Source organism: Anopheles marshallii, chromosome 3 (assembly GCF_943734725.1).
Source record: "Anopheles marshallii chromosome 3, idAnoMarsDA_429_01, whole genome shotgun sequence".
Taxonomy (NCBI): domain Eukaryota; kingdom Metazoa; phylum Arthropoda; class Insecta; order Diptera; family Culicidae; genus Anopheles; species Anopheles marshallii.
Genome location: NC_071327.1, coordinates 31,569,624 through 31,586,693, shown reverse-complemented (window position 1 = coordinate 31,586,693; position 17,070 = coordinate 31,569,624). Strand labels below are relative to the sequence as shown.

The 17,070-nt window shown below is 44.4% G+C and overlaps 1 protein-coding gene across 1 annotated transcript in view; it reads left to right on the top strand.

Annotated features, from left to right (window-relative positions):
- The first annotated feature begins 291 nt into the window (after window positions 1–291).
- Window positions 292–17,070, top strand: part of LOC128711407 (uncharacterized) — a 58,712-nt gene continuing 41,933 nt past the window's right edge. Inside the window, exon 1 of the mRNA XM_053806278.1 lies at window positions 292–1,494. Coding sequence (XP_053662253.1) covers window positions 292–1,494 — 1,203 coding nt within the window. The remainder of the gene's footprint in view (window positions 1,495–17,070) is intronic.

Below are 17,070 nucleotides of genomic sequence, written 5' to 3'. Positions count from 1 at the left end.
GATCCGCTGCTACTGTTTGGCGGGTAGTTTAGCAGCAAATCAACACCAAGCGGGTAGCAGTACCCAAGCTGCCACGGAACTTCTCGCCATCATCGTCACCGTCGTTATTATTGCTGTTATCATTGTTGTTGTTATCGCTGTTTGTTGTTATTGTTGTGGATGCGACACAGCGCCATCGTTGTCGTCGTCGTTGTCGGTGGCGGTGTTAGCAGCAGTAGCCGTAGCAGTAGCAGTATCCCCTACTAAAGCCCCTACGGTGCAGTACCGTGCTGGTAAGAACGCAAGCGCAAGATGTATGCAGCAGCAGGTGGCGCCTCGCTGGCGTCACGCCAGGCCCGCAAGAAGCAGGCCCAGCAGAACACGAAAAACAAGGCCACCAATCAGCAAATACTGCGGGAGAAGCTTGCGGCGAAGGCGGCCACGACACCGACAAAGAGTAAACACTTCCACCAGCTGCCGGCGTCCTATCTGCGGGCACCCCATCAGCACCACCGGAAGCTCAGTGCGGGCTACACCAGCATACCCGGCTCGGACCAGCAACATCCGCACCACAAGTTCGGTGACCAACCGTGCACGTCCTACACCGGGGTGCCGGGTGGCCATGGCCATGGGCCGCATCTCGGTGGTCCTGCTGGACACGCTCACCACCATCATCACCACCATCATGGGGTACCTGGTGGAGTGCCACATCCGTGCCATCTACACGGTGCCGGACCGTCCGGACAGCCACCCGCATCGGGGGCGTCCTTTCCACCGATGCCCAAACCCACTGGCTTCCGCGAGTACGACAAGCTGGTGCGGCGCCAGCAGCTTACAAAGTCCGCCACCGCCACACTACCGCTGGTATCCCAGGCCCAGCAGGATCTTTCACCACCGCAAACGCCCACGTTTGGAGACTCGGTGGGCACTGAACCGCACGCCGGTCACCACCACCACCACCACCACCATCAGCAGCTGCTGCTCTTGCAGCAACAGCAGCATCCCCATCACGCTCACTCCCAGCAGCATCTCGATAAGGTCGGTCTTGCGGGTCAGGAAGAGGGTGAGGCCGCACTCACGCAACCACTAACGCTGCAGATCCCGAACGATCCGATCATCATTACGCCGGCCACACCGCAGGCAACACCGCCCGGGCGACTTGGGCTGAAGCCGCTCGTGCTGACGGACGACGAGGAGGCGCACCCTCTGACCAGTCCAACGCCCGGTGCACTCGAGCGGAAGTGCAGTGTCTATCGGGGCCGCAAGCTGGACCCGTTCGAGGAGCAGTTCTACAATGCGACGACAATAACCAACGCACAGCATCAGCACCATCAGTACCATCCGGACGATGTGTTCTTCCCGCCGGGGACCGGCAGCGTGCCGAATGGGGGTGGTGGTCACTCCACGACCACTACCACACCCGGACACCAGCAGCTGGCCAAGTGGGACTCGGAGTACTACTGCTGTGAGTGTGACCACCGACAGTACGGTGTGTGTACCTGTGATCAGTTCGAGGTAAGAAAGCATATGTGCAAACTTGAGAGTTCCCCAAATATCTTCGTAGCAAGTCAGCAGATGCTAGGAGTTGAAGTGGTGTAAGTAATTAACAGAGCTCCATATGAATATCTAGTTAAACTTTATTGCTTTAACATTGCGTGAGATGGTGTACGAAAGATGAAAATCTATTGGATCTTCTTGCACAAATACCAAAATTATAGCTTCCATAAATCGCCCCCAAACATCTCACTCAATTCACAGATTATCGCCATCTTCATCTCCGCAATATTGAATATTATGTCGCTTGGACGACTATTGATAATCGACACTCAACGTGGTAAAGATTCGCGAAGTCTTCATTTTAAACTCCACCTCACATCCGGCGGGAACAAGAATATCTCCTCATCAAATCGGGGTGTTTCTTGCAAAGATATTATACTTTCATCTTTACTGCCATTTCGCAGCCGATCGGCACGGTAAGATGCTATCTAAATTCTGCAAAACGATTCCTATCAGCTTCCTACAAAAAAAGGTGCCCTGAGCATATTCGCACAAGCTCACCGCACCGAAAGTGGAACGCTATCAAAATGATAAATCACAATCGCCTTCCTTTATGCTGGCGTTTATTATACGAACCGTACATCGAGCACGGTCGTTTTCGGAGTTCTTGTGCACAACACACTACCCCGATGGAGGTATGCATGCCCCGTCAATACCGGAGTGTTCGATTGTGTGCCACACCGCCCGCCACACTGGTGAGTGGTGCAGGGGAAAGATACATTGGAAACAATCTTGCCCGATTCTGGAAGGATCCTCCGGGAAACAGCTTGAAGCGTAACCTGTCTCCCACCAAAACCCATTGTCGTGCACCCGTCCTCTGTGCTGGATGTTCTGGAGGCCGTTTTTATTCGTTAGCGTAAATCAAGCTGCATCCTGTACCGTCCATCGATATATATCTCCACAACCGATGGTACTACTATTTCTCGTCCGAAATCGATTCGTATCGAGAAATCCCACACACCCATCCACCATTTAAAACCCCTACCAGCGAACGATGCATCGTGTCGTGGACCGGATCAAGGGGGGGGGGGGGGGGTTTAGTGGTGGTGATCATAATAACAATAATAATAAAAAAAATCGTTTCTCAACTTCGACCCTCTGGTCGTTTCCCGACGCGAGTCGAACCACTTGCGAACGAATGGCGGCGAATGAGAGCACGTAATTGAATGTATTTATGCTCGCATGAAAGCATATTATGTGGTATGTAATAAAGTATCATCACGCGGCGGGTAAAGACACAAACCGGGGGGTGTATTACGGGGGCGGTTTTCGAAGGATAGGGAAAGCACACGGCACTCAATTGAGCCCCGGGTTGGCGCTTCGTTGATTGAGAGCCTTTGTGTATGGGAAATGGTTTTTCCTTCACCCCCTTTATTCACTGTGCTTCCGAAAACCACCGGGCTTACTGGCGAATAACAATCCCCCGTTTTTCGATTCCACAACGATGGGTGGGTTCGAGGTGCATCTGAAATACGGTCGGTGGGTTCGATTTGCCTGCCCGGTATGCGAATGTTGAGAGCACAGTTTTGTGCTCGTTTAGTTTACGACGCCACATCACGTTCCCGGTTTGTCTTGTGCAGGGGGAAATTGTTTAAGAGCTTGTCGATCAGAACCGGTATCAAATTCAAGTTGATGTTTTGACCGGTCCAAGACAGCTTTTGAAGGTGCCCTTTGAGTATTCACTGCAGCATTTCCTGTTGAAATTTACGTGCATATGTGGGATGAAAATTTTTCGATTGCAATAATGATTATATGGTGCAGGGGAGTTTATTACTTTACCTCAACAAATCGTAAATCGAAATTGTAAAATAAGTACAGCCCTAAATGAGCTTCAAACACACAAAAATACAACGAATCGTTCTTGAAACAATATTTCCTGGTGGCGTCATCTTAATTCAACAACAGTACAAAACGTTCCCGAACATCTGGTTCAACCACATGGATAGCTTCAACTTGCATGGTCTTCAAATAACATCATCATCGCAAGTTTGACCATTACCTCAACAAGCACATTGTCATTCTGCATAACCTGCAGGCTAGCACTCCCGTTGATGGCCGAACGGAACGGATAGTAAAGGTACTTATCGGATCGGTTTTCAAAGGTACAACGGAACCGACGGTTGTCTTTGTCCTCACCCTGACCTATCGGCTTCTTCCGGTCTATTACATTATGCTGACCTGGGCTGCCTCGTCTCGTCCGTGTGCATTTCATTGCCGAAGAAGAACCCTTTTGCAATAGCCTCCATCCTTGTCCTGCGATGCCGGAAAATGGGGCATACCGACAAAGTGCTTCATTCTATTGTTCAACCGAAGCGAAAGTTCAAGCTCTTGTGTAACATTTCGAATGTTCTGTCCTCGGTTTTAGAACACTCTTTCCTTTTACACTGGGAGTTGAATAGCTTTGTGGTTGCGGTTTGCCGTCCGTTTGTGCGAACCTCTCCATCCAAAGCCTCCGTACCACGGACAAAATCTAATGAAATGGAAAACATTAATGCTGTTTCCAGAGAATGCCTTCTGTTCGTTCCGTTTCGTACGGCTTCACCCATCCCTGGCAACTGGTTCGTTTAAAGCGCAACAAAATCGGTGCAAAAATCGTTGGTAACTTTTTCAATTACGAAACAACGGCGTGCAGTCTGCATCGATCCACGTCATTATCGCACGCAAGGCGGAAATGACCTCACGGCCGTTGCGGCTGTTTCCAACCGACCGGGGTTCGTTTTCGAGATTTCGATGCAGTTGACACTTCCTTCCTTAAGTGATTGACGAAATCGCAACTGTTTAGTGAGGGCAGACTACGAGCACAGGACTTCCGGTGCCAGCGAGCCACGAACGTGTTTCGGGACGGATCAAATCGAGCGAATGCAAATCTTTCAGATATTTTAACGAGTTGACGATGGAATGTATCCAGAGACACCAAATATTGCTATTTGTTCAATCGGCGGCTTTATTTTTGCTCTGCTGACGAATCATCTTTTCAATTTATGTTCACAGAATGAAAGTCTTTTTGAGCCTGAAACTATAGAAAGGATGGAAAGAAAGCACCTTGCACTGCTGAAATATGGTTATTTAACGCTTGTTGATATAAATTAGTGCAATAAAAAATATTAACTTAGTTACGCGGTACGGGAAGTTCGACATTTGGATTTTAGTTTTCCCGGAACTCAGTTTCACGCAACTCACAAAGTGAAACAAACATGGGCTTAACAATATTGCAACAGATAGACAAATATTGGAAACAATCTACTCATATCAACAAATTTGCCTTGAGCCACCACCTCAAATGGAAATTATTATTAAAATTCTGCTACATGAAGCTTCTGCTGCTGCTGTGCTGCTGCTGCCAAAGCTCAACTGTCAACTGCAAAGCGAGCGCTTTCAAAATGACGATTGCGAAAGTCACCACCCGGTGGGAATGCCTAGATAGTGATTAATGTTGCTTTAATTACACACACGCGATGGTCAACATTAATCTTCGGTTTGCGTTTCAAAAGCAGCCGGGCAGCGCCGATGATCGACCGTGTCCACGGTGTGGTAAACGGTGGTCATACTTTAGCGTGACCGTGCCAAACCTCGAAGGTTTCCCCCTCCAAGGGATGTGTGCGGGATGAGCTGCAGGGAAATATTGCACATTCCTAGTATTGCTAGCTTCGTGCCGTATTCTTTCCATTCATGAAGAATGGTGTAAGGACGAATGAAGGTTTTCGCAAAGGTATACAGGAATGGTAACCGCTAGCGAATAGTGATAGTGCCTCCCTGCAGTGACATTAATATTGTTTTAATTAAGTTTCCCAGATTTTAGATATTTCGAAATATTGCGTCTTTAACGCGACATTAATCAAAAATGTGAGTTTAGCTATTTTTTTAATTGTCATTTTTTAAAGATTGCAGGTTCTGTATAATAGCTTCTACTTATATAATTCTTTTATATAAATTAATAAAGTAGCTTGTTCTTATTTTCACCATCCTAAATATTCCCTCACGGTAATTTCGATGGAAATCGCCTAGTAAACGACACAAATAAAATATGAAAGACGAGTTTGGTGATCAAGTCTTACTACAAAATCTTACTAAAATGAACGATACAGAACACGTACATTTTTAATATAAAAATTATAATAACGTTAAGTTAAATCTGAACACAACTCTAGCCTTTTTGAAACGTTGTGCCTTTCTGTAAGTTTGGTGTATGAGAACTTCTCCCCCAAATGGTGCCTGTAAATAGACTACCTCATCTTCACACTCGCCTTGCACGAGATGGAACTGCTCGCTCGCTCGAGACAGCAACAAAATCAACAGAAGCTCTAACTGCAGTACATCCACCCAGACTCGAAAAGCGCCCGTTGTTCGGCTATCTTTTATTTTCTCTCCACCTTCAACCAGCTTCCTGTTTCGTTATCCATTTGCTCGGCTGGCTCGAACCTTGCTCTAGTTTCGCACAGCGTGTGCCACGATCACTGCCGACCGACGGCCTTCTCCCAGACTGCAAACCAAAGTCCATCAAAATCTCCATTCAATGCGCAGACAAACAACAAATGGAGAAGCATTCTGCAAGGAAAAAAAAGAAAGTCATATAAAATATGGAAACGTTTCACTCAGCGCTTCAACTTCAGCATCGATGCTGTCCACGGCAGTGCGCCATCACACTGATCACACTGGCAACAGCACGGATTCATCCAACTGCAGCATTGGTTCGTACTACAGTTGTCAAAGAAATGAAATACCGCTCACCCGAACCCGTCATCCTTCCTCGGCCAGTGCGGGGAAGTCGCGGTTGCCTGGATCCGTTTTACGGTTTCGGTTTTATGAAGCTTGCAAATGATTGAATTGACGGACGGACTCGAACGGCGACCGGCGACAACAGCAGGAACTACACAGAAACACCACAAACTGATCTACCAGCTGCCCAACGTGTCCTTGCATCTTGTGGCCTTCGTCGGGTGCAAGCGAGAAGCTAACCCACCATATCTTCCCTCGCATGTGACATAATGGCAAACAATTGCTCGTAAGCTTGTAGAACACACACGCGACACACGCATCCCTCTACGGCATTTACTCACACATACACACCTCACCGCAAATGGCGTCCTCCTGAATGGTGTGTGAAGCAGTACAATTAATATACACGAACTGTGGCCACTTTCCACAGTTTTTCCCAGCATTTTTCACCAACACGCGACAAAATGAAACGTGGCGACAACAACACAAAAAAGCCCCCTGCACCCGAAGGAGATCCGCTTTTTGTGCGCTTCTCCCTTATTGTCTGCCCCACAGTGACAGCACGGCACGCCATAACGCAACGCGTATGCATGTCGGTAGTTGTTTTATGATTATTGCACACTTTCACCATGTCACACAGACGGATACGGAGGTTCTGTTTCCTTTTGGTCTTCTTGCTATCGCGGGTTTGCATCAGCTCACCGCTCGGAATGTAAAGAGCAGCATTCGAAAGCCACAAACATCCATCAGACGCGTCACACCATGCCTTTGACCTGCTTGGGGTTTTACGAATGAATGAAGAAACTTGAGAAAAAAGAGCACCCACACACACACTCGCGCGCGCAATTTGTGCCGTGCTTTCAGTATGAGCGATGGCGAAACAGTCCAACTACTCCCACGGTTGCTTCCGGGTGCAAAGCACCAAAACTAAAGCACCCTACAGCTCAGTCACGGGGTTTTGCGTTCCTTTCGACTGGCGACAACCGATCCCGGGGTTTTGCGTCTGTCGGGTCGTATTTGCAGATTCGAACGACAAATCTTGTGCACTTTGGCAGTGTGTGCCGCTCGGGTTCACTGTCGCTGTTCGCCAGTGCTCCCCTCCGAGGACTAGGCGTGTCCCGTGTACGGCGAGGTGCAAATCACGTGATAGCTACATTTCACTTGCAAATTTGCAACTTGCAGTGTGGTTTCGTGCCGTCCCTGGAACGTTCCCAAAATTGATTTCGATGGATTGAAGCCGGGAAAGTGTTTTTCTTTTCTGCCCGTTGCACATGCTGCAAAATGCGAAGCGTGCTGCAACTTCGGAGCAATATCGTGGAAGTTTTTTATCCGCTATAACCTGGTTTATCGATGGGGAGTTTTTTTGTATCGTCGAACTCTAGTGGGGATTTCGGTGGAGCTTGCTTTGGTTTTATCGCATTCAAAGTATCAAAAAGTGTCAATTGAATTGAGTACTGATGGGGAATATTGATGTTGCGCTGCTATTCATGCTTATCATGATGGCTTAAAGCATTTAAATGTCTTTCGCTTCCGCTTGACTGTTGATGAACTGTTTGTTTAAATAAAAAACCATGAGATAGCGACAATCTATGCAAGGAATTTAATAACTTAATCGTATGTTTTTTTTAGGATGAATAATTTTTGAACGAAATTATTTAAAATCTTTTTCAATAGTAATTAAGTTTCGAGATATTGTTGTGACATTTACTTAGGGTAAACTCAAAATATACTCAGAAGGTCGAAGAACTTTACAGAAAAGTACTTCAAATATTGGATTGGGAGTATTTCAAGATATAAGAAACACTTTGTAGAAGGTGTGAAAGAATTATTTAAAAAATACAAATAACTACAACATTTATCTAGGAGCGGGGGCCCAGTACATGAAGTTTATAGATTTTCAAGAAATTCTTGATTGCGATTTGCAAAATTTTATTTTCCGAAGAAAAAAAACTCTCAAAACATATCTCTGTGATTACATTTTGAGTTATAACTTAGTTTTCTGAGGTGTTTTGTACTATTCAATTATGTTTTTTCAGTCTTGTATCTGCCAGAAATTTTCATGCTTGCTTAAAACATAATTCTACACCCTTCAAAGCACCCCAAAAATAATAAATTAGACGACGCATATTGAACATTTTTGTGCTATACATCATTTCTGTGTTATAATCATGTTTTAACTTGGCGTTACATGCATTATTGAAACAAGGGTGAAGATTTAATACGACAATTAGTGATATATTACTGCAGGTTCCCTTCACACACATGCTTGCTTTACCCTCGTGAATTTGGGTGTAAAATTTATGAACGCACAAATGCCAGCAACACAATTTAAAATATTCAATTTTGCTATATCTGCTGCAGAAAGATGCTGCTTAGTTGGATGAATATTTAAACTCATTTTCGCAGACACTGTTTTGTCAATATTCCGAATCGGTTAGGAATTTTCACACGGCTCCAATCTGTTACACTCACCCGCTAATAAAACAATGCGCTCCAATCTCTGCATTCACCCGGGAACAGGGCCCAGCGAACCGAACAGCGAAAGCACACCTGCGCCAAACTACCTCCACCCGTACGGTTGAAGAAAGCCACAGCCTTCTTTATTGGCAAAAGTGGTTCCAAAAATGCGGGCGTACAACACTTTCCTCGTCGCGGCGCACGCGGCTCAAAACATGCCGCCCCCTTCAAAACGGCCTCATCATCCTGCGCACGGTGGGTGAAAATCGATAAATCACTGCAAAACATTTCCTCCTATCTGCTCGAGCCGGCAACCGATACCACTACAAACCTGCCCTCTCATATCTTCGCACTGCTCACCCGAAATGCTGCTGCTTCTCCGGCTCATATCAAATGCGACCAAGAGAAATAAATGGGCAAAGAAATGAGAAATGTTCCGATTCAGTTAGGAGCGCTGTAAAAAAAACACGAAGCGAGAAACGCGAAATGGGAAAAATGTTCGCTCAAACGCTGCCTGTGTAACCATTACACTTGCACACATTCACACACACACAGGGACCTGTCAGAAGCGGGCCGCGGACCCGAGACCTGGCAGCACCGTATTGAATACAACCGCGTACCAGGCGTTGTGGGAAAGTGTAGCGAAGCTTCAAAACAAGCGCTCAAATTGCACACCAGAGTCCTTCTCCCGGTCCCACGCTCGGTCCTTCTCCTTCAGCCCTTTTCGACAGATACACACACATAACGCCCCCGGAGGCAGAGAAAACTTTGGCCACTTGCCCGAAAGACCAAGGCACAGGTACGGTAGAAGAAAATGGGAAAGCAAACGCTGCATGCATCATGCATACACCCGCAAAGTCCTCCTCCCGCATGTAGTCCGGACCGTGAAGGCCATTCCCGGGGCCCTGCACGACGTAATATCTCTCCCGGTACCGGAAGTAGAAACTTCACTCAAATATCAGCACGATATGTGACTGTGATGCGAATGCAATGGCAGACGCGTCTCAGGACGCGCGTACGGTTTTGAAATGTGCTCTTCGAGTGTGCGGGTGAAGGGGTGGCCGGATGGCTGGGGCGGTGCGGAACAGATCGGCAAGGCCATTGGGATAAGGGCCGGATGTGGAGACGAGTTTTCCCGGTATCTGCTGCTGCATTCGCAGTAGGTTAAGGTGATCTTGCTGGAACCGTATTAAAGCATCGACGCAGTCGCATCCTGGCTGCAGTTTGCGTTGATAAGTGTTTGTGAATTTTGCAAAGAAATTTTAACGAAAATGATTTTAAGATAAAACTTCATTTTGAAGATTCGTCCAAAGACTTGTGAATTTTTAAAATATATTCACTGAGTGTTTTAGGCAAATAGATATGTTCATAATAAAAAGATCAAGTCATAATAATAATCAGGATCATTCATTCGATTTAAAACACCATGATTCGGTTTCAATCAATAAAATTCATTTTACTACTTAACTTTTCCGATATTTGATGAAGTGTGGAGCATTAAAGAGTAATCCGCACTAGACTGGATAGTCCCGTACAATCGTAGTAGTTTGGACCAGTTTAGAATACTCGAAGTACTTCGGAATTGTCCGAAGCAATCGATTGTCGGAAGGAAATTGAAGCATCCCAAGGTAATCCTGAGTAAACTGAGAACTCTGGTGTTATCGGAGAAATCTGGAGCAGTTCATAATAATCAAAGTAATGTAGAATATTCCGAAGTAATCGGAGTAATCCAAAACAACGAGATCAACTCCACACTTTTCTTAGTGTCGAATCAGGATTTTTCTGCGTTTGAGTCGGAGTTAATTTGTGAATCAACTCCAGTTGTTATATCTCGTTATTAACTCTCTCCTTTTAAGCCATTTGACATAACTTTTACATTACTATTTTGTAAAATTTGTTTCACGGTAACTTATCCTCCTATAGAATAAATGCCATTTTATAGCAACACAATTTCACGGATCCACGTCTTTGCTACCCTTACTGCCTAACACAAAAATCATCACTTTTGATACTATGGCCACATCCACACATGATGGATGCTCAAAGAGAAATCGAAAACGATTCGCGTCCATCATTTGTAACTGCAAGTACACTATTGCACTAGACAACAAAAAATCATACTACAGCAGTCGCTTCTACACCAACGATCAGTTCACACACTGTGAGTAAATGATGGCAAACCAAACGGCAAAAGCACTGAACGAACGACATCAGCACACCAGGCATTGAGCGCAACAACAGCAACAGAAAAAAAACTCAAACTTTCACCAAAATCACACATACACCACATGTGCGAACCGAGCGCAACGAACAAGGCGTAATTGTATGTAGAAAACGGTATTACATTATGCGAATTGAAAAGCACTAATGCAAACATATTTTCCATCCACTCTTCCTATTCAACCTGTGTTCGAGTTCTTTCTCACTGCGAACCACCCGCTTGGGGTATGTTTTTTTTTCTCCTCTTCATTCATTGCACCAACCGAAACCCTTTCGAGATGGTACGGTTGCGCCTGTCATTCAACATGGACGTGGAAAAATGGGATGAACAAGCCGCCGGTCCATGGGAAACTGTTGCCACCTTGTCATCGTTTGGTAATCCTTGCTCATGGCGCAATAGAGACGTGATTCAGCGACGGTACGGTCTGGCACGGTACCGACCGGAGAGCGATGCCTTCCTAGGCTGCTCGTACAACCGTACCGCCCAAGGTATTAGGACGCTTGACATATGGCACACCAACCTTTAGGACCGGCTCGTTTATTTTTTTTTGTTTGCTTTCCCTCGTCAACTATCACTACGTAGTTGTTCCCGTTAAACCAACCTGCAGATGGATGGTCGGTTTGAGATTGATTAATGTTCTAGCGTTTTGTGTCACTAAAACCGTGCGAAAGAGTTTTACCTATATCAAATGATTTAAATATTTTTAGATCACTGTTGGCATATGTCTGTTTTAACAGTCGCCTGTACCGTTTGTTGTTAAGTTGATCTCAAACAAACAATCATGCACGCTTAATGTTTTTATCAAACTTTTTAGAAAAAAGATACTTTTTCAATTAATATTTGGGTGCACTCACAATCTTTAATTGATTAAACATTATTCAGTAAAATGGACGATGCATAAAATTGTCTATAACAAAGATTATAATCTAATTATTTGACCCCCGCGTGGAAGTAAAACTAAACCATCCCAAAAAGCAACATGTAAGAGCTTTCAAGCATCATTATAACTGCTAAAAAAACCCATAGAAACTACTAATACCTCGGATAAATGACAACTTTAGCCATCGTATTGAAGTTGTTGGAATATGTTAACTTTTCCCATCGTATTCTACATCAAATAAGTAGCGTGGGGCGATTACCAAGAAGGACCAGCCGAATCCCCTTTAATTAAGTCAGCCGCTCAGATAAACCAAAGGGCCTACCCTGGAAAAAGACTCACCGTCTTCAGATCTGTTGCTGTACCGATTACGGCGGAAAGTTTTGCAAGCGGCTCCACCGTCAGGCAGTGATTATATTAAATTCGAGATCTTCCTTCTCGTACGGGTGCGGTATCATTGATATCCAGCATCCAAAATCTAATGAATCCCGTCGAGCACTTGTACATCCCCGGCAGCAGAAAAAAAAGACATTAGTGAGATTAGTTTTCGCCTTCGGAAGAGCCCTGCCGAATAACACCCCTCTTCTTCTTGTGCCTCACGTTCCGAGTGTTCGTTAACTCTGGGCATCGGCAATCGATAATGTAACAACCGTATTCATTAGGATTAATGCATCCCTATGTGGTGCATTGGAGGAATGAGTTCCATTTTTGTTTTCCCTTTGCTAACTGCAAATCGTATTCCTTTTTCGAGAACTTCCGATCCGATTTGAAACATTGTAGGTGTATAAATCAGGTTGCAGCAAAAAGTAGGATCTCGATCTGGGAATACTTCATCACAACCAACTATCCGTACGGCTTTACGATTGGAGCTGATGCTATCAGCTATTGCAGAGTAAAGAAGCATGAAAGAAAAGATGTTTGTGTTTTCGATTTGCATCGATTGTGGGCAGAAGGAAAGGAAACGAGCAAGGAATCAATGTTATGAAAGTTTTGGCAGATGGTTTGCGTTCAAGCACAATATTGAATGGAAATCAGTTTTGCGTAGGAAGAGCAAAACTTTGACGATCATTATTCATGCACACCAGCTTGTCTTCATGAAGCCAAGAAGAGCGTAATTAGGTTTAGTTTGTATTTGATATATATTACTGTGCTGAGTGTAGCCTTGTCTTAGAGTATATAGGAGGGGGGGGGGGGGGGGTGGGGGGGGGGGTAATTTCAACATTACAATTAAGTATTTTTAATACAAACTTCACAATGCTTTTAAAGAATAGAGCAACAATAATATCTAAATTTTGGTTTTATTTTTATTTCAACAAAATCTTTAATTAATAATTATAATTAAATAATATAATTATAATAATTATAACTTAAGTTAATAATGTTATATCGCTTATTTCACTACAATGAACATTTCAACAAACCATTTGCAGCAACTGGAACTAACAATTTGTTTAACCAAATTTACCTAACAAAGACGATGCATCATCCCGGACTCCCGATCAAGTAAACATTACCCGCCACGGAGGCATAAATAACGGACTAGAGCGCCACAAGCCCGTTTCGTTTAGCAACCTGTGAGAATGCTGTTTGTTCGGTTGTTTGCTTGGATATTTGCTCAAATCCTATACCTCTTGATGTCCCGGGCTCCTTGCCACCCATGGCCTAATGCCCTCGAGCTCCTTCAAAACACCAGGGATCAGGCAGAGTGTTTGTTACTTTAACTTATCCAACTTGCTCCTACAGAACGGACGGATTTTCGACTTGGTACAGTTTCAATTTGCCCATCAGTTGCTCCCTGTCCGCTGGGGTCTCGAAAACATTGCCTCAAGGATTCGCCTGACAGGAAGGGATAGGATGCATGCGGCAGTACCGACAGAAAGGGGGGATTCCGGTTTTCCTAACTATCTTACAGCCGAGCACGGCGCAAACAAATGATTCTTCCGACATTATCCCTGGCACCAGTTGGTATTTCGCAGTGTTCGTGGTTTAAATATCCTCTCCACCGGTTAGGTCCGCGGTACCTTAGATCCTTAAATGCGCAAACAAGCTTACCACGGGGCGAAGCGCTGTAAACAAACTGTTTTTTTTCTGTTCCCACACTGTGGAAACGGCCACGGTTTGCCATCCCGTGTGCCACGCTGGTCCCTCGTGTGGCGCACAATGCAATTTATCATTTTTTGGCTTACTGACTCGAGCCACTTACGGCCAAATGGATGTTTCATCCAGAATCCATGCCGCGTGTGTAGGAGATGATAAATTCAGTTCGTTTTTTTTTCTTGCTGTTATCTTCCTCCCCCTGGCACAGCTTTGGCACCCGGTGTATGTGTGTACTTCTTGTGACAATGGAGGCGCCTAGTGCGGTGTGAAAACTCCGTTAGCACCGTTCCGTGCTTTCACTTGCACGAGCACACAAAGCACACATCTTCAACCGGTTTATGGAAAAGCACCAGAATGAGGTATTTCAAACTATTTTTGAAGGGGTTGTCACCATTTACCACGTTCTTCTTTACGCGGCATTGGTGTCGCCTGAACAACAGTGAACACAGCTCAAATGAGGATTAGTGAGATACCACCGAAGGACATGATACGATACAGGCATATGGAGACTCGCACGTTTTGCATATGAAAGCTTAATATGTAAAGATTGTTTTTTTTAGCCTGTGAAGAGTCTCACAGTACTAATTAATGACACAGATATTAAATCCTAAAGCCCTTTATTATGAGCAATATTTTATCCTATCCCTAAAAACATATTATATATGGTCAATTTTAATTGAAAGTAATGTCACTAATAATTTTACTACAGACTATATTCAATTTGAAATGGCAACAAATCCCAGTTCACCAGTTCAATTCCGAAAGGCCGATCTTTTAATAGCGCTGCCAGAATGAACTTTTGCGACAAATTCTCTAAACGCTTTGACCAACATTATTGTACATGATAGGTCCATGATAGGACCTTTTTCACTGTTCTATTCCGTTCCTCCTGTACGAGGTTCCTTTCCCTGGTCACATCTAAATCTCAATTTACAGTTTACCCATTTACGTGGTACGGTCTCTTGAGGTTGTTGTTTCCAAGCGTTCCCAACAAAGCCGAGATTATAAGCTTTTACCAATAAGGACCTGCCTGAGACCGGTCCTGGACGGGTTTCGTTCACACTCTTGTAAATATTTATAGAATTAAGCTCAATGTCACCTTTACCGAGGGTTTGCAACTGGTGCCCGTTTTCTACACGGCGGGTTGAAAATTTCCCTGTTCCGAACAAAGCTGAGTAGCCTAAACTGGAAAATGGGAAAAATAAATTTTCAACTGTACCGGGCACCCGGTCCACCGTGTTCAATGTCCGATTTACACCATCAGGCTCGAAACACTTCATTTCCTTTCCGAACGTTCGATTCTTGCTGACACAGCACACTCTTCGACCGTAACGTACTCGTATCTAGTTTCGTTCGTTCGTATACGTTTGCTTTCCTCATTCTCCCTGGTACGTTTGCAGTGCAATGCTTTTCATTTTCTTACCTCAAACTACCAGTGCATCAGGTATACGCGATTCGACTCCTTGGTAATGGTCCAACACTAACCGTTGTCGTCAATCTGTTATCATTTCCATCATCAACTATCATCATCGTCATCATCATCATCATCATCATCGCCGTCTTTGCTTCGGATTCGAAGGATTCCTGGAGAATCGTGCACCGAGTATGGAACCTAGTCACGTTTCAACCGAGTTTCGATGTACTGTTTCGCAAATGGTGGCAAAAATTGGGAAACCTATCCCAAGACCGGATGCAGCACCTTTGCCCTTACCGGTCTCGCTATGGGAAGAAAACTGCAACGAACTATCGAGCTGGCAAACACAACTGCACACCGGGTGCTACATCCAAAATTTTCCCAGCAAGCAGCTCGTTCGTATCGCAAGCGTGAATGGAACAAAGTCTTGGAACTTTATTTCATGAGTCAGCAGATTTTGTCAGGGCGATGAAATGGTTGTTGGGTCCGATTTCACGTCACCTCGTTAGATGATGGTTTGATTTTACGAAAAAGGAAATTTGTCGGCGAGAATAAATTGAGCATTGCTGTGTATTAAGATTAACACAGTGCTTGTAAAACGAGCAGGTTGTGGTATGTTTCTTGCGATGAATAGGTGAACCTATCACCTTGGTCCGAGAGAGTTAACAGTTTAGTTCAAAACAAGACACCATTTCATGTAACATTACCTTTCTTTATGCTTCTTTGATTGCTCTTCTGCGTCTCAATTCAGTTAACAGATTTTCAATGTAATAAGCTAAAATACACAAGAACTACTTCAACAGTTAACGATTTCGCCAATGGAGGCGCCTAGTGCGGTTTAAAACTCGAATGGAGGCGCCCGGTGTTTGTCATTAAAATAAGCTACATTGCCCGGCGAAGCTTCCCCTTCAAAGTCCATCGCTTCTAGCACGCCGAAAGAACTGACTGCAATTTCTCGCAACCAAACCCTATTTGTAGCACTCGCAAACAACCAAATACCAAATCGTTTGGCGTTTGGTTTTTCCCCCAGCAGAGCAGAGGATATTAAAAAGTTTAATTGGATTTTCTAAACAGTAATCAGATTACATTGGAAACGATTAAGCTGGCAACTTCTTTGTTTCATTAGTTGCTGTTATTCCACGCCATGGCTTGCCATCGATCTGGTTGGGTTAGCGCAAAGGAATGCCGTGGCAAAAACTATTTACAACTATCCTTGACTTTGACCCATTTCGGCGCCAAGTTTTCGGGGTTTCCCTGTTTTCCTGTGCAGTCCGAAGAAACCACTACAATTGTGTCGTAAAAAGGGCCATTGTAAATTATATTTAACCTTCCATGTATCTTAACAGCATTTAATCGCTTGATTGTTTTTGCATGCGTAAATACATGAAACATTTCGAATGAAACACTTCTTTTCTTGAAGTCAGCTCAATGATGTTTAATACGTTTTAGCATACAAATAGTAGCAAAATAACTGAGTTTGGCAGAATAGCGAAGGGTTTTATTGGTTGTTAAGCATACTGATTGCCGATAAATTATGATACGTTATAAATCAATTATAGGCTTAAAGGAATTTTCAAAAAGGGACCATTTTAATATTAGTTGCTTCGAATATATTCAAATCAATTGAGGCTTGTTTCCTTAAAGGCTTTCTCTCTTCAGTACTGTCAATCTTCAAAATAGTCACTTAAATTTAACCCACCACATCTTTTCAAACACAACAATCATATTCTCACCACAGATAGACTGTCATCA